This window comes from Coccinella septempunctata, chromosome 9 (genome assembly GCF_907165205.1).
Source record: "Coccinella septempunctata chromosome 9, icCocSept1.1, whole genome shotgun sequence".
Classification (NCBI taxonomy): Eukaryota; Metazoa; Arthropoda; class Insecta; order Coleoptera; family Coccinellidae; genus Coccinella; species Coccinella septempunctata.
In genome coordinates, this window is record NC_058197.1 from 8,374,979 (window position 1) to 8,393,303 (window position 18,325).

Sequence of the window (18,325 nt, forward strand, 5' to 3'; positions counted from 1 at the left end):
CATTTGCATATTTGCAACCATAGATAAAATAAAAGCAACTTGCAACTTGTTAACGGGCGCTACCAGTCTGTTAGTAAGTTGTATCATGTTTTAGTTGTGCAAATTCGCTTAGGTCTCGTCTTCATTTATTAATTTATTCTTTAACTATTCATTTCTATATTATTTCAAAGGAACACCATAAGTCACAGAAAACGACAATACAAATGTTTCGTCTGTTCAATTTGTCAGAAATCTATATAACTGATAAGATGAATTACATAAACACTAATCATAACGTTGCTACGCAACAGAGATATCGTGTTCCTTGATCAAAAAGTAGGTATTGTTCTTGATGTCTTAATGATATAAATTGCCTAGTTTCATTTGAAAAATCATATTTAAATATCAGGCTTCATCAAGTCATTAAGAGACCCATCATTGCGTCACTAATTACCTTCACAGGGTGTTCAGAAATTGCTACTTTCAGTTCTACCCTGTATACCATCGAATTCAAATCAAATCCCTGCAGACTCGACAATATGTGAAGTCAGAACTAAATCACATAAATGCAAATTACTCAGAAACCAGACCGGTGCTTTAGAAGTTTTTTCCGAAACAAATTAGAACAAATTGAGTATTGAATGTTGAGCTTAGTTTCAAAATTTGTTCCACGAACAAACCGGTACACTTGAACGATAAGTTAAAGTTACGAAGTGTGCACTTTCGTCGAAAAGATGGCAGCGCTTGAAGAACGTTTTTTTTTCAATTTTACCAGGATGAGGATTGTAGCAAATGGCCAGACTTTCCGAGAACTTATTTCATGTGGAAATTCATAGAAGAGATAATTTCACCTCGGAAAGTTAATAACATGAATGAATCTCTGTTCTTCAATGAAAAGAATTTTTATTTTTTTCCGTTTGACTAATAAACAAATTCTTGAATTTCCGAGGTTACGAACAGATTGAATTGAATTATAATGAAACCCCCAAATAAATTAGTGGTTTCTGACTCAAGATATTCCTTTTCTCTTTTTGAAATGACCACTATAACGGTGAAGACAACTCTAATCTGTGGAGACTACATTGTGAGAGTACCTGAAGTACCTGAAACTTGATTTACGGAGGTATGAAGTCTACCCCTACCCTCCTTAACCTTAAACTACTTTGCGCGGACGCAGATTTAAACGATCGAGACTCTCAAGAATGTAGACAGAGTCAATTTGCATATTTGCAACCATAGCTAAGTTATTTGCACTTTGCAACTCGTGACGCGTGCTACCAGTCTGCAAGTTCTGCCAGTTCATACTGCATGTTTAATAAGTTGTACACATTCGCTCAAGTCTTTTCTTCAGTGATTAATTTTTTAACTCTCCACTTGAATAATATTTCCAAAAAAAAAACATGGAGAACTTCAATAGATCTATTTCGTCTCTTGAATTCGTCGTAAATGTGAGATTGTATTGGTCCGTTGAAACTTTGGCCGATTTTCTGGAGAATAGGGTGGCGCATACGGATTTCCATGTTGACAGATTGCTTTACAAGAGAAGAACTGCTCTGGAATGTTTGGTAGGCGATAAGACACGACACAACTCCAGGGAAAAATCCATGATGTGCCTTCTTCTAAAGCATGGTGCTAGCCCTTTGAAGAGACAAAGATATGGTAAAACCATTATTCACAGGATTTTACGGAACGAGGGTGAGTTATTTGTAATATTCTGCTCTACGTACACATTTTTGCATTGCTACGCAAAGAATCTTATTCATTCATTCATATTAGAGGGGTGGAAGAAAAGAAGCTGTGAACTAGTCGAGAATTAGGCTCTCTGAAATTCTTGCATTCCTACGTAAGAAATCTTAGCCCATTCATATAAGAGGTAAGAGATTGAAATGGCAAAAAATAAGCTGTATAGAAACCCTTATTTAGGCATACTGAAATTTGCCTAGAATGTTTCATGAAATATCTCGCTGCCTATCCATCTAATGTACTCTCGTTCATCGCTATACATTCGTAGAATATAATATTCTTCCCAACTTTCGTGCGAAATTTTTTTTTTACCTACTCAAGTGTGTTTGTGTTAGAGGGCGTTTAATCATGAACAATTTGAATTTTTTATCAATCAACATTTTACAATTAATATACAGGGTGTCCCAAACCCAAAACTAGTGAATCAAACGTCACACCACGATAGGAGACCAAATACTATCGAATGACACCAACATTAGTTCAGCGAAAATGTAGGTAGGATGAAAATTCCTATAATTCACTTTTTTTTTTCGATCACAGGGCTTTTAGCGCTTTTAGTTCATACAGGGTGTTTCATTGGGAAACAGAAATACTTAACAGGCGGATACGAGGTGGTTCTGGAGATAACACATTTATTATCCGAGATACAGGATGTTCAATGAATTTTGCTCGTTTCTTCCTGAGGCCACCTCAGAAGAACCACCTGGTATATTCTCTTCATATTTGTCAAACGTGCTTCTTATTCAAAGCTCAAGTGTATCATGCAATAACCGCAAGACAAATCCAGGTCCGGGTTAACAAAAATTATGAATCGTTTGAATCCTCGAAACAACACCCTGAATATCGAAATTTTGAAAACCTATTTCAATATTTGAAAAGACCACAAAAACTAAACTGATGCGTGTGCTTCAAATTTTCGTGCAGACAGTTTTACTGCACAAATTTTTAACGTAAAATTTATGTTTTTATATAACTTGGATTTTGCTGAAAGTGATTTGAAGTGACTTCTTATGATGAATTACCAAAACTATTGATGATTATTTAAACATTACTCAGTAATTACTTATTACATTGGTTTGTATATATAAATTACATTTCAGTTTGTATTTTCAAATTACTACCTTGTCATTTCCAAAAGAAATTAATGCCCTGTATATAACTGCTTATCGAAATTAATATTGCTTAGACATTGTTATTGAATGTTTCACTGGAAGAATTGAGATGAATTAGTTCTATTTTAATTATGTATGTTTTCAGATAAACAAAAATTAACAAAACAAACATAAGTACAAAATTAAAAGAAAAAACCACATTAACTGCTCGAAATGTCCTCCTTTTGATCTAAACATTTAGATCAATGTTCTTCATTTTCTGGCTAGCTTCGTCTATTTTTATAATAAGCTGAGCCAGAGTATTGATCTCAGGGGAATAAACTGGTGGTTTCATGTAACCCTAGACATAATAATCCACAGGATTGAAATCAGGGTACTTTGATTCATGTTTGTTTTGTTCATTTATTTATTCTGAAAACATGTACAGGGTGGGCAAATTTCGATGTTTTAGCACTACAGTTTTTGAACCAGAGGAGATAGACAAAATCTGATACCCCATTCTCGTTCTCTTTTTCTGAGAAACTAACAAGAGTAGTAGTCATTTTTCGCCACCTTCTTTTGTTTTCGAGTTATAAGCGAAAATTGGAAAAATGGCGATTTCGAAATAAATTTATATCTCCGCTAATACTGATGATAGAGCTCTGAAATTGAAACATTATAGAGGCACTTTTTTGAGTAGAATCCAGTGGCGTGTTTGCCTTTTTAGCAGGATTTTTAATTACGAAGCTATGACCCAAAGTTATGTTTTTTTAAATGGGAACACTAGATTTCTGTGCAATTTTTTGAAAGCTTTATTTCTACTGATTTCAAAAATATATAACATCATATGGTTCGCATCAATATAAATAATAAAAAATGGTCAAAAACCTTTTTTTCTCAATATTTCTATGGTTTCAACCTTTGACGAGCACAGAAAAATAGAGCTTCCTATAATAAGAGCAGTCTCCTTCCGGCAATGTCATTCTTTCTATGCTTTTTACCAATTTTCATAAAATTTGAATCTTGGAGAAATTGAGTAAGAAGCATAGAAATGAAAGGACTAATAGAAGAAGACTGTGGTAATGATAAGATGCTACATTTTTCTATTCTCATCAAGAGTTGAAACCATAGAAATATTGAGAAAAAAGGTTTTTGACCATTTTTTATTATTTATATTGATGCAAACCATATGATGTTATATATTTTTGAAATCAGTAAAAATAAAGCTTTTAAAAAATTGCACAGAAATCTAGTGTTCCCATTTAAAAAAACATAACTTTGGGTCATAGCTTCGTAATTAAAAATCCTGCTAAAAAGGCAAGCACGCCACTGGATTCTACTCAAAAAAGTGCCTGTATAATGTTTTAATTTCAGAGCTCTATCATCAGTATTAGCGGAGATATAAATTTATTTCGAAATCGCCATTTTTCCAATTTTCGCTTATAACTCGAAAATAAAAGAAGGTGGCGAAAAATGACTACTACTCTTGTTAGTTTCTCAGAAAAAGAGAACGAGAATGGGGTATCAGATTTTGTCTATCTCCTCTGGTTCAAAAGCTGTAGTGCTAAAACATCGAAATTTGCCCACCCTGTACATATATAATTGGTTTAACAAAAATGAAATCTCAATTCTTTCAGTGAAACATTCAATAACAATATCCAAGCAATATCAATTTCGATAATAAGTTATATGTACATACAGGGCCTTAATTTTTTCTGGAAATGACGAGAGGGTAACTTAAAAATAAAAACTGAAATGATCTGCTGCTATAAAAATTGAAACCAAAGTAATAAATAAGTAGTAAGTAGGTAATATTAAAGTAATTATGGATTCAATAGTTTTGATAATTTTTCATTAAAATTCACTTCGAAAATACTCAGGAATCTCAAGTTCTAAAAAACTTCATTTTCACGTTAAAAATTTGAGAAGTAATACTGCCTGCGCGAAAATTTTAGCACACACCTCACTTCAGTTTTTTATGGCCTTTTCAAATATTGAAACAGATTTTCAAAATTTAGATTTACAGGGTGTTTTTTCGAGGATTCAAACGATTCATTATTTTTTGTTAACCCGGATCTGGATTTTCCTTGCAGTTATTGCATGATACATTTGTGCTTCGAATTGGAAACACGTTTGCCAAATATGAAGAAAATATATCAGGTGGTTCGTCTGATATAGCCTTGTATCCGCCTGTTAAGTATTTCCGTTTCCCAATGAAACACCCTGTATTAATCCGATATTATTGTATTATCACTCCTAGTTAAAATAATTAATCGAAAACCTCAGTAAATGTAAATTAAAACAATTTCTTTTTTACATTATTTTCATTACTCGGAATAAAAAATAATTTCTGAATTTTCTAAACAAGAGTTGGTTTATTCTGAGTAATAAAAATTATGTATAAGTTTTTTTTGTTATTTACATATTTACTGAGGTTTTCGATTAACCAATTAGATTACTTTTGATAATACAATAATTCAGGATTAATATGAACTTAAATCGCTATCCTCAATCACAAACTGACCCTGTGATTGAAAAAACTAGATCAAATATCGGCAATTTTAGGTATTTAGGTACATAAAATTTTAATTATTTTGGAAACGGTGCATTTTCGCTGAACTAATGTTGTTGTCACTCGATAGTATTTGACAGGAAAAATTAACGAATTCAGGAGAGTAAAAGCGTTTTTTCTAAATGTCCTGTACATGTGTAATTTTTTTTCTGGATACGCGGGATATTGGGATATTAGATATGTCATGAAACAAGCTTGTTTACAAATTAAACGGCAACGCGGATCTCATTCATTTATTTTGTTGTTTCATTGGGTGACTTGGGATAATGCCGAATAGATATAAAGCATAGCAGGAAATATGCCGATTTTTCGCAGGATATTATTATTCACGTTATTTCCACAAAGAAATCACCAAAGAATGAAATAAATCAAAGTTTTGTTTAGTTTTTTTACATTTGAGTTGTAATATATATACTGTAATAGGGGTTTACCATTTAATTTCCTTTTCGAATTTCAACTATATAATGACAAATTCTAATTTTTCAAAACTATACACCGTCCCAAGTCACCTATTTCCTTCGAGAGTTGAGAAATCAATGGATTTTAACTTGTGTCCCAAGCCTCCCAACTCGGTGGGTGACTTGGGACAAGTATATTTTATTTTATATTATTATGGTATATATCCTTATCAATAGTCTGAGTCATTCAGCATATTTGAACATCTTTCCCACATGAAAATAGGTCACCGTTTTTAAAATAAGACAAGTTGAATTTCAAAATCGTCCCAAGTCACTCGAATCTACGTATCAAAATTAATTCTAGAATATTACTGACTGAATTCGAGCGAGCTGTGTATAACAGTTTCAGAAGCAACTGAAATTTTCATTGTATCTTCCCAATTAAAGTTTCAGCTTCTACTCGTACAACATAATTTTCGATACGTAGTGAATAGACATAATGCATTTCGCATCGTTTAAAGGCTGCAACTCCGTAGAACACGTGTCAAAAATAAATCATCAGAAACATTCTCAATACCTTTTCTTGATAGTAGAATACGATGATGTACCTACTGTTTACCTCTTATTGTGGGACACCCTGTGTGGATAGCCTTTAAATGAATTGTTCAATCTGAGGGTGATTCATTCTCAAAGTATATTGTCTTCAATATAAATTTTTTCGAGCTGCTAATTCTTAATAACTCATTTCATTTTCTGAAAAAATAAGGTTACCTGTAATTTATTTCTAAAAGTTTTCGAGAAAAAATTAATTCAAAAGTACGTAATGTGAGTCGTTAAGGCTGAAATTATCTTCGAACTTAAATTTACCTATAAATAGGGGTACACCAACAAAAATTTTTCTGATTTCTCATAGAATATCTTCTCAATTTCATTTCTTCATCAGTTTTATGGTTCATAAGAAGAAAATTGCTCTTCAGTGGGCATCTTTAGGAGGCTGTATCTTAGCAGGGGCTCGTCGGAAAAGGTTTTATATGAAAGACCTAGAATACCAGAAGCTTACGAAATATGCCTGTTCTGAAAAACCCTTTGGAAATGGAAACATAAATGTTTTCCAAGTGTTATCCAGAACAGGCCTTTTTTGTAGGTGATTGGTATCAATCTCCCCCTAAAGGTATATGCCATAAAAAATTCGATATTTGAGAACAACAAAAGATGTTAAAATAAACACCAATGACAAAATCCTACTGAGGAACAGAGGTCCATTTCTATAATAAGATATTTGTTGCCATTTAAAAAACTCCCTTTCATCCTTCAGCTCCCTTAGAGGGTGCATAAAAAATTCTCCATTATACCTACATAAAAGTTTCCTAATTAAAATTGAAAATCGTCCTGTTCGAGACTTTTTTCATAAAATAGTACCCAAATAATGAAAAGACTAATTTGTGCGTTACTTTTTACTTACTCTGTATGTTGGTAGGAAAATTAGTGAAATAAATTGATGTCATCTAAAATTTTTATATTGTTTCATTTCAGATTCTTCCTTAATCATCGAGTTTTTGAAATATGTGGAGGACATCAACATGATCCATGGCAAAAGAACTGCGTTGCATATAGCTGTTAAGAGACAATTAAAAGATGTGGTACAATATATAGTTGGGCGAAATGCAGATGTGAATAAAAAATCTCGTAGCGGGTTGACACCTTTACATGAGTCGATAAGCAGTAAAAGTGTGGATATGATGAAAATACTTCTAGAGAGCGGAGCAGATATGGAGATCAAAAGTGAAGCAGGACAAACACCACTTCATTTTGCTCTAGAATACAAAAATATTGATCAAATCAGGACATTGATCATGAACGGTGCCAACGTAAATTCGACAGATAATTTGGGAGGAACTCCTCTACACGCTCTCTGCTCTAGAGGCTCATTCGATTTCGAATTATATGAGCTTCTCCTACAGAATTGTAACGTCAATGTGAAAGACCCGTGGGGAGCCACACCGTTGCATTATTTGATGAGATTTTTACCTGTAGATTCATCATCAGAGAAAAGAAAATTGATTAATTTATTTCTAAAATATGACGGGGATTTACTGGAATCATACAACTTGTTCGGTACAGTATTACATGCTGCAGCCTCTTTTAACCATTCTGTTCCTTTTTTAACGTTCTTGATAGACAAAATGGCAGATAGGAACATTGTGGATATAGGAACCGTAACATTCATGCATTGCATATACTGGAGGAGCGGCGAACCTAAAGTTGAAGAACTCCTGAAGTTTTTGTCTGTTCGGGAATGTGAGGGCAAATTTCAATTTACCGATAATCTATTGAGCTTCATTGAGTCATACGAACAATTCATCGAATTCCAGAAGATATGTAAAACCGAGTTACGCCTTCTCAAGGAACAGAAATTGAGAGATAACGATCCTTTTTCCTTGTTCACAGTGTTGACAACAAATGAGAGGGCTTTAGCGAAAATTTATCGTTATGATCCCTTTAAAACCACTGGAATCACCGATTTTGAAACGAAAAAGTTTCCAATTTATGGGAACGATTTGGTTACAAATCATAAAAATGCTATAGCGATACTTGAAGCAGAAACTTCAATATGCGATTTCCTCACTAAAACTAGTGATAATGTTTTGGATCGATATTCAATTTATGAAATCATAAAACTCATATCAACCGGGGACATAGTGAAAGTACCATTAAAATTAATTTAGTTATACTATTATGCGATGTATACATAAAGAAGAACAATATGTTATTATTTATTTTTGTATTATGTAACATTCACTCTAATATTATCCTTATTTTTGTATATATAAGTATTATAAATAATTCTCAAGAGCATTTCATTGTTTTATTTCATATCGGTTTATTGGCATCTCTTTAAATGCATGGCTGAACGTAGGTGATGTCAGAATCAGAAAATATAATCGATTTCAAGCGAATAAACCGTAATAACCGCGGTTATTGCTGGTTTTGCCCTTGGTTATGTCCCTTCACAACTTCTATCCTCACTTCAATAACCAGAAGTTTAACCCAGCTAGTTCATGACGTCACGATATTATAACAAATAATGACCAAAAGCGCTTGAATGCAGTTGGTTATTGTTGGTAATTCCCTTGAAATCGATTTATAAGTGATAATAACGAAACCAAATTCACTTAGCCCTGTGGATGTGTAAGTATTTGTAAATATTTTGAGTCATTGAAACCCCAATTTAAGTGAGAAAAATTCAAAACTATGAGGGAAAATTTTATAGACAATTAGATGACACTGCTATGGAGGCACCGAAAACTCCATCATTTGCTAACTAAATTATGAATGAGATCTTTTATTATGTTGTGAAATAACTTAAACTTTATATCCCGCTCATCAAGCTCTTTGTGGATGATACATTGTTGTTGGTACCATGTGACAAAATACAATACATTTTAGATGTTTTCAACCCTTACCATCATAAGATACAGTTCACGATTGAAGTAGCGAATGACAATAAATTAGATTTATTGATAGTTAGAGAAAATTCTACTATTATTACTGAGTGGTACACTAAACCAATAATTACAAACAGATGCATAAATTTTTACAGAAATCATAGCATGCAACAAAAAACTAATATAATGGAGAATTCAATAAAGAGCTTTAAAACTAAGCAACAAGAAGTTTCATAGGACGAACTTAGATAAAGTTGAAAACATTTCGAAGCAGAATAACTATCCCATATACTCAATTAAAACAATAATAAATAAACACACATCCACCGAAAGTCGTATAGTTGATGTCCCTTCTAGCACGACCTTATCTTCCTGCTTTAAGTTTCCATACTTACCTGGTCTTTCTTACAGAGTAGGAGTTGAATGTCAAGTGTGGTTTTTACAATTCATTCACCACAAAGAGATTTTTCACAAGTTCAAAATTTAAAAGATCTTATAATTTAGAATCGGGAGTGATATGCAAGATACCCAGTGCTAATTGTAACAAGTGTTATATTGGCCAAACAAAACAGTACAGTATGACAATGAATTGAACATTCTTGAGCGACAACAAGGAGAAGACGATGACTAAGAAGAAGATATATAACTAGCTTCTATTCACAATTTTATCAAATTAAACATCAACAAAAATTCTTTTAATATTCAAACCCACAGTTTAGTGAATGTATTATTATATGCCATATTCAATGATAAATAAAGATATGTATGAAATATATTCCCTTATTGTCTTCTTAATATAAAATATAATTAAAATATATAATGCATAATTGATAATATACTATATATAAATAATCAAATACAAATAATTATTAAGTTATTTATTTTGATTGAATATAAATTATTCATAATCAGTACATAAATAATGGACATTGTTCAATAACTTTAATTTTTTAGTAAATACTTGAATTTATATACAACGTACTGATAACCGTAACTCACGCTTGACCCTGGCATTAGGCCTTATGTTAGTATATATGTGTATTTATTTAGAATGGTTGATTGTGTGAAAAATAAGTTCGAACGAAAGTTGTAGAGAATTTTATACTCTACAAGTTTCATATTAAGTCCAAATCTCATTGAGGCAATAGGGTGCGAGATATTCTTGAAAAACCGATTTTCTGACCTCTGACCGTCAATTTCTTAAGACGCGGACACGATAGCCTTTTGAGACAATATTCAGAACGATAAAACAAAGGTTTATACCAATTTACAGCTTATTATCTTTCATTCCGAGCTGAAACCCCTAATCAGACTGGGCTATACCTTACCTATTCTGAGAAACGCTTTGCCTGCACCATGGTAACCTAACTAACAAAAACTAAATATTTTGACAATTTGTTAGAGTACTACCTGAGTACTGAAACCCTCCTGAACCTCAGACTACTTTGCCCGGCCGAGGGTCTCAATCATTGGCTGTAGCGGGTTCGAATTTCGGACATTCCGAGAATTTTTCTAGAACTGCGCAGAACTGTTGCTCCCTAGTATCGAATCCTCTGCGCAGTTCTAGAACCATTCTCGAACTGACGGAAATTCGAACCCGAATACAGCTATTGAATGAGAAAGGTCTGAATGCTTGAGAGACAAATTCAATTTGCATATTTGCAACCATAGATACAATAATTGCAACTTCCAACTCGTGAAAGAAAACTGTACGCCACCAGTCTGTAGCAAGTTCTATGTCAGTTAGCCAGTTCATACTGCATGTTTCAGTTTAATTGTGCTTATTATTTGTGTTCTGTGTTGTGCATATTCGGTCGAGTCTTTTTTTCAGTGAATAATTCTTAAACTATCCACTTCCTTATTATTTCTAATGAACATCAGGAGTCATGAAGAACGCCAACACAAATGTTTCATCAATTCAATTTATCACAAATGTGATATATTATTGGTCCCTTGAAACTGTGGCCGATTTTCTGGAGAATAAGTTGCCACATTTGGATTATGATATTGACACTAGTTGGTTGACTGAAAGAAAATCTGTCCTGGAAATCTTGGTATTCGATTATGCTCATCACAACTCCAAAGATAGATCACTGATGGGCCTTCTTTTAAAACATGGTGCAAATCCTTTGAAGAGACGTAGATGCGGTGGAACCATTATTCAGGGGATTCTACGGATCAAGGGTGAGTTAATTGAAATATTCTACTTCACATAACTTGTTTGCTATATTTTTCAATGCTGTTTTTTAGTCGCAAATTTGTCTGAAAGATTCAGTCATCACTTTTCTGAAAATGTCAACCGTTTTAAAGATATTCACTTGTTCGACTTCATTCTTGACATGGGAAACCTTATATATAAATCTTGTGTAGTCGACTTACTTTAGTGCTCTTTCGAGTTTGTCCTATGCTGCGTTTCTATCGAAGTTTCGATCAAATGTATGTGTATGCTTCATTAAAACTGAAAGTTACAAAAATAGAAACAAAATAAATTAAATCTCTAAATAAATGAAAAACATTAATATAAAAATAAAAACATTAATATACCTATCCACCTGCGATAAAATAGTCTCGATAGCAGACTCAAGCACTCTCCGATACAAGTCAATACTAGTCTCCGAGACTGAACGTATCTCAAGTGCTCAGATGAAAAATGTATTCGGGTTCGGCTTTCGGACAGTCCGAGAATGGTTCTAGAACTGCGCAGAGGATTTTATACTAGCGCGCAACAGTTTTGCGCAGTTTTAGAACAATTCGCGGACCGTCCAAAAGCCGAACCCGAATACAGCCGAAGAACACCCTGAGATTAATCTCGAAAGTTTCTCTCGAGATTTTATCCGAGAGGTGGGGAGAGGAGATAGAGGTGTCCAATTTCAAGAATGAAGTCGAAAAACTGCAGCCTGAATGCCGACACACGACTGCGTAGTGCCTGCATGGCCTTCAAACAGGCCACTCCAACCCGCTGTCTGACGTCAAACATATGTATATGTGTTGTGTACGCAAACTTAACACATAATTTGGAATATTATTTCACTTTTAGCTAATATACGTACTTTGAAGTAGCATTATTTTTGTTTTAAATTTGCTGATGGGGCTAGTCCTAGTGATTTTTCTGCTAAAAGTGTTAAATTCACGTTAATATAATGATAATGAAAGTATTCAATAACTTGGGCAAGTCACACAGAATATTATCAGGATGTGAATAATTATGCCATTCTCTTGTTGTGCTGTTGGATGTTGAGGACAAGGAAACAGAGAAAGTGTTAGTTTTTTTCTTGATCCTGAATAAGGAATTTCAGTAATTTAGCATAATAAGGAGCTTCTCATAAATAAAAAATAAATGAAAAGAACTGACTTACACTGTGTATATTTGTATACTCATTATATTTATGATGTTTCTTTTCTTACTAGTTATATTTTGATACTGTTTATATTTTGAAGCTATTATATTTCTGTTCCTGTTTTTTATGTATAGTAAATACACCTTTTCAATAAAATTTAATACAACTGAATTACATAATATGATCCGTCTGTTCCGATATTCCTGAACAGTACTGTCAGTATTTCAGAGACGATGCCTATTGGCCCAGTCGCTCGAGTTCTATTGTTATTCGATTGCTGGGCAGTAAAACCAGCAATATCGGAACAGGCCCTATGTGTACCTACCTACCTATTTAGATTTAAAAAAAAAATTCATTCCATCCCTAAAGAATGAAAAGCCAGGAACAACGGTCAGGCCAACATTATTTATAAACAGGGTGATTCAAAAATCGAGGAGAAAAATTAAGGGAAATACAGAGACTGATATTCTTGATTAAACGTAAAAAAAATTTTTGGCCTAAGAGGCTTCGTTTCTGAGTTTTTGGATATTAATGTTTATGTATGCAACCATTTAAATGGTAGATGGATTGGTTGGCGTGGTCAGGTGCAATGGCCAGCGAGATCGCCTGATTTAAATACTTTGGATTATTTTGTACATTTGAAACAACAAGTTTACGCAGTGGAAATTAATGATAAGGAACTATAATGGAATGAATTATTAATATGCAGTCGAATCCGCTCAGAATAGGCAAAACATGGAATTAGTGTATTTACAACTCCCTTATTCTGCGTTGCCAAGCATGTATCGCTGCTAATGGTGACATTTTTGATTTAATTTTTTCTGTATATTCATCAAACATTAAAGTTTAAAATTGATGACGTTCAGAAATTTTGAACACTCATATCTCGGAAACAGGGCAATATCCAAAAATTTTATTTTACTTTTTTTATCAAGAATAGCAGCCCGTATACGTTCCTTAATTTTTCGCCTCGAGTTCTGAACCGCCCTGTATATATATATTATCATGTATAGGTATATATGTAGTTCCTTTTCCTCTTGAATCCTTCTTCTCCACATAATTTCCCGTCACTCTCTCAAAGTTACCAAACCTCAGGAAATCCATTGCGTCCTTATGCACTTCAGCAGCCCAGCATTTCATCATATGTAATCTAAGAACATAGATACATGGAATAGAAAATAAACATTCCAAAGACTGAAGTGAGATAGTTGCTTAGTGTCGCCAATCACAATTGAGACTGTTGACATCAATATTCATTTCGATGCTATACAGAGTGAGTAAAAAGTAATATATTTAGTGCTACAAATTAATGTTTTGTAGTACACACATTCGCGACACAAAGGCAGTGGCGTTATATTGAAAAATTTACATACTCCCTATCTAGTCGTACTGAAAATTGATGTGACAATAGCTGTATTCGGGATCGACTTTCGGACAGTCCGAGAATGGTTCTAGAACTGCGCATAACTGTTGCGCCCTAGTATCGAATCCATTCCGCAGTTCTAGAGCCATCCACAGATTACTCTGTAATCTGTGGAGCCATTCTCGGACTGTCCGAAAGTCGATCCCGAATACAGCTATGTATTGTCACATCAATTTTCAGTACGACTAGATAGGGAGTATGTAAATTTTTCAATATAACGCCACTGCCTTAGTGTCGCGAATGTGTGTACTACAAAACATTAATTTGTAGCACTAAATATATTACTTTTTACTCACTCTGTATAGCATCGAAATGAATATAAGTGAAATAAAATTTCCATATTGATTGATTTCAGATCCTGCCTTGATCATCCAGTTCCTGGAATATGTGGAGGACATCAACATGATACACGGTAATTGTACTGCGTTGCATATAGCCGTTAAAAGAAAATTGAAAGACGTGGTGGAGTACATTGTTGGGAGAAATGCAGATATAAATAAAAAGTCTTATAACGGGTGTACACCTTTGCATGAATCGGTGAAAACTAAAAGTGTTGATATAACGAAAATCCTTCTAGAAAATGGGGCGGACATCGATGTAAAAAATGAAACAGGTGAAACACCACTGCATTTGGCCTTCAAATACAATAATCCTGATCAAGTCAGGACGTTGATAATAAACGGTGCAGACGTGAATGCTACAGATGCTGTGGAAAGAACTCCTCTACATTTTATGTGCTCTAAAAAATCATTTAATTTTGAATTATATGAGCTACTGCTAGAAAAGTGTGACGTTAATGCAAAAGACGTCGATGGAGCTACACCGTTGCATTATTTGATGAGATCCTTACCGGTAGATTCATCAATATCTAAGAAAAAAAAATTGATAAATTTATTTTTGAAATATGGCGGTAATTTACACGAATCATACCGCTTCTTCGGTACAGTAGTACATGCTGCAGCCTTTTTAAATCATACTGTTCCGTTTTTGACCTTCTTAATAGAAAAAGGTGCAGATAGAGCCTTTGCGGACATAGGCAGAGTAACATTCATGCGTTGTATACAATTGAGGAACGGCGAAGATAAAGTTGAAGAAGTACTGAAGTTTTTGTTTGCACGAGAATGTGCAAGCAAATTTCAATTTACCGAAAATCTTTTGACATTCATTGAGTCAGACGAAAAATTCATTGAGTTACAGAAGTCATGTAAAAAGGAGTTGAGCATTCTTAAGTATAAAAAGTTGATAGTTAACGATACTTTATCGTTGTTCGCGGTGTTGTCAACAAATGAGAGGGACTTAGCGAATCTTTATCGTCAGTATCCTCTAAGAACTAATGAAATCGCCGATTTTGAAACGGAAAGGTTTCCAATTTATGGGAATGATTTGGTAAGAAATCATAAAAAGGCTGTAGCGATACTTGACGCAGAAATTTTAATATGCGATTTCCTGACTGAAACTAGTAACAATGTTTTGGATCAATATTCAATTTATGAGATCGTTAAGTTTATACCTACTCAGGCCATTCTCAAAGTACCTTCAAAATTACTTTAATCACACTTTGGCATGAATCGATCTATGCGACCACAGACTATACAGAGTTGTACAGTATTTATTTTTGTGTCATGAATGTTGTACATACATACATTATCATAATATTTATGTATATGAGTAATATAAATAATTCTCAAAAGCGTTTTAGTTTATTGTTTTATCTTTTATCGATATGTCTTTGAATGGATGGCTGGACGAAATTTGCTGAAAACAATTAGTTATTAGGCCTGTTCGTAGTGTGGTTTGCAACGGTTGTGAACTGTACAGAGCAAGCGCAAATGGATTTTCGCTACCCTAAAATGGAATTGCGCTTGCTCTGTACAGTTCACAACCGTTGCAAACCACTCTACGAACAAACCTATAATTAAGCGGAAATCACATATTTTTCCCTCCCTGTATTGTAGGCAACCTATTTTGACACTGCTTTGACAAACGTAAGTGAAAGTTACTCAACAATGTATTGGTTGCCCTTAACGAAAGGATGTAAGTCAACCTACATCTCTAGGGAAATAATAATCGAAAATTATTATAAGTAACTTTAATTCTTGATTTTATCAACATTGTAGAAAAATCCGGACAAACATCCGGTGATATTAATTGAAATTAATATTAATGGTACAATTTTCACAATTATTCACATTATTTTTATAATTTAGAAACAGGTTTTCTTGTTTCTTCTCGATGTGTATAACATTTTTCTGACTCCCCAGATCCTTCATTTCTAACCAATGTTTCTGTCACTGTTGAAGCAGTGCAAGAGACTTCTGGCTGCGTCTTATATAAAATTTTATTCGCTACTTCCTTTTCATTGTTGAGGCTCTCAGCTACGTAACATTTCCATCCACCATGTCTCTTGATAGCGAATACATCAACTCCAGCATTTGCTAATAAAGTTGCCGACGTTCTTCTGAAAGAGTGTCCAGTATACATTTTGAAGTTCTCAAACTTAGAAATTTCACAATTTTACTTGGAATGGACGAAAAAGTATTTTTTCCGACCGGCTGGCTTAAGCAATTTCCATTTTGATATAGCATAAAGAAGCGCGGATTAATAATCGTCATGTGGAATCTTATATCAATGTACTTTTGAATTATTTTAAAATGACAAACTTGAGTTTAGTCACTTTTTGTCACTGTGAATGTACGTGACATTCCATTTTTGGAGTCTAGAATGTTCACAATTTTTTTTGTGTAGCAGGGGGAAAATCTGCAAGTCAGACGAACCACCCTCTCCTGAGGGGGAACAAGTGTGGGAATTCTCACCCTACTGAGCTCGAGACCCACTAAAAAACCTTTAACCGCTTCTTGAATTTTGGTTCCGGGCATTTGCCTATAAACCGTTCTGTTAGTCGGTTTTCTTCTCGCACACTATCGTGCTGGGATTTATGTGTTTATCCTCTATTGGATAACACTTTATTGAATTTATCAACAAGTTTCTGTTGTTATTTAAATCTCTTTTTAATTGATCTCTTGGTCTCCTTCGGTAAATTCGCATTCTCCTTTTGTCTTCCTCTGGGTCTTAGTCCACTAGTCTCCTGAGTTCTGGATTCGGATGGTTTTTCGCCGTTTTGAATAATTTCTCTGCTTTTCTGTTCATAAATTCCGTTATGGTTTCCCATTTTAGGTCTCTATAAATCTGTCTATTCCTGACAAACCAAGGTGCATCTATTGCACATCGTAGCAGCATGTTTTCAGTGGCCTGAATTCTTTTGATATGGCTCTCTGCCGCGAAACCCCAGGCAACTGATCCATAAGTCAGTTGAGGCCTAGCAACGGCTTTGATTATCTTCAATTTTGTCTCTTTCGACATGTGGCTTCTTCTTCCTATCAGAGAGTAGAGTCTATTCATCGCTGTTTTCGTTTTGTCGATTGCTTGTTTGATATGACTTTTCCAAGTAAGTCCTTTGTCAAGCGTTATTCCTAAATATTGGGCTTCATTTTTCCAGTCGATTTCTTCGACGTCAACTTCTAGATTCATTGTGGGTCGCAGTCTTCTCTTCTGTAGTAATATTGCTTGGCTCTTTTGTCCTTTGAGTTTGATTTTCCACTTTATGCACCAGTCATTTGTTGTGTGCGGTTCGAGTTGTTATGCCTGTGTCATCATCATATAACGTTAGCATGGTTCTTGGATTCTTCGGAATATCATGAATATATATGTTGTACAGAAGTGGCCCAAGTACTGACCCTTGGGGTACTCCAGCCTCTATATCTCTTGTTGTGGAGCATTCTCCTCCCACTTTCACGTAAAATCTTCTATTTTTGAGATAATTCCGGATCAACTTCCATATTTTGATCGAATATCCAGCACATCTCATCTTATATATTAATCCTTCAAGCCATACTATGTCGAATGCTCTGGTGACGTCTAGGAAAACAAGACCTGTAACTTGTTTATTTTGGAATCCCTCTGCAATGTATTCTGTGAGCCTCAATAATTGTTGCTCTGTTGAATGCTCTCTTCTGAATCCGAACTGTTCTGGTGGTATTAGTTCCAGATTTTCGGTTTCCTCATTCAGCCTCGTGGCGATAATTCTTTCTACTACTTTTCCTAACGCCGACAGTAGACTTATCGGTCTGTAGTTTTGTGGAAACTTCTTCTCTTTGAATGGTTTATTGAACACTATGACTTCCGCTGTTTCACATTTTTCTGGGTAGTGTTCTGTCCTCATAATTCCATTCGCGATTTTTGTTAGAGCAGCTTTACCTTTTCTAGGTAATTTCTTTAACATAACATTCGTTATTTTATCGCTTCCGGGAGCTTTCTTCTTCGAACTTCTAATTATTT

General features: G+C 34.2%; 2 protein-coding genes across 2 annotated transcripts; both read left to right on the forward strand.

Annotated features, from left to right (window-relative positions):
* The first annotated feature begins 1,379 nt into the window (after positions 1–1,379).
* Positions 1,380–8,509, forward strand: LOC123321088 (putative ankyrin repeat protein RF_0381). Its single transcript, XM_044908591.1, has 2 exons — positions 1,380–1,674; positions 7,317–8,509. Exons 1-2 carry the CDS (start codon positions 1,380–1,382, stop codon positions 8,507–8,509), a joined length of 1,488 nt encoding a protein of 495 aa, XP_044764526.1.
* A 2,552-nt stretch (positions 8,510–11,061) lies between these two features.
* LOC123321089 (poly [ADP-ribose] polymerase tankyrase-like) lies at positions 11,062–15,541 on the forward strand. The gene is made up of 2 exons (XM_044908592.1): positions 11,062–11,413; positions 14,346–15,541. Exons 1-2 carry the CDS (start codon positions 11,116–11,118, stop codon positions 15,539–15,541), a joined length of 1,494 nt encoding a protein of 497 aa, XP_044764527.1. The 5' UTR covers positions 11,062–11,115.
* Positions 15,542–18,325: the final 2,784 nt, after the last annotated feature.

Bases quoted from the DNA above. Each gene is read 5' to 3' on its own strand.
- LOC123321088 (XM_044908591.1), top strand. From the start codon at position 1,380: ATGGAGAACTTCAATAGATCTATTTCGTCTCTTGAATTCGTCGTAAAT. The intron at 1,675-7,316 runs GTGAGTTATTTG...GTTTCATTTCAG, and splicing joins CAGGATTTTACGGAACGAGG to ATTCTTCCTTAATCATCGAG.
- LOC123321089 (XM_044908592.1), top strand. From the start codon at position 11,116: ATGAAGAACGCCAACACAAATGTTTCATCAATTCAATTTATCACAAAT. The intron at 11,414-14,345 runs GTGAGTTAATTG...GATTGATTTCAG, and splicing joins GGGGATTCTACGGATCAAGG to ATCCTGCCTTGATCATCCAG.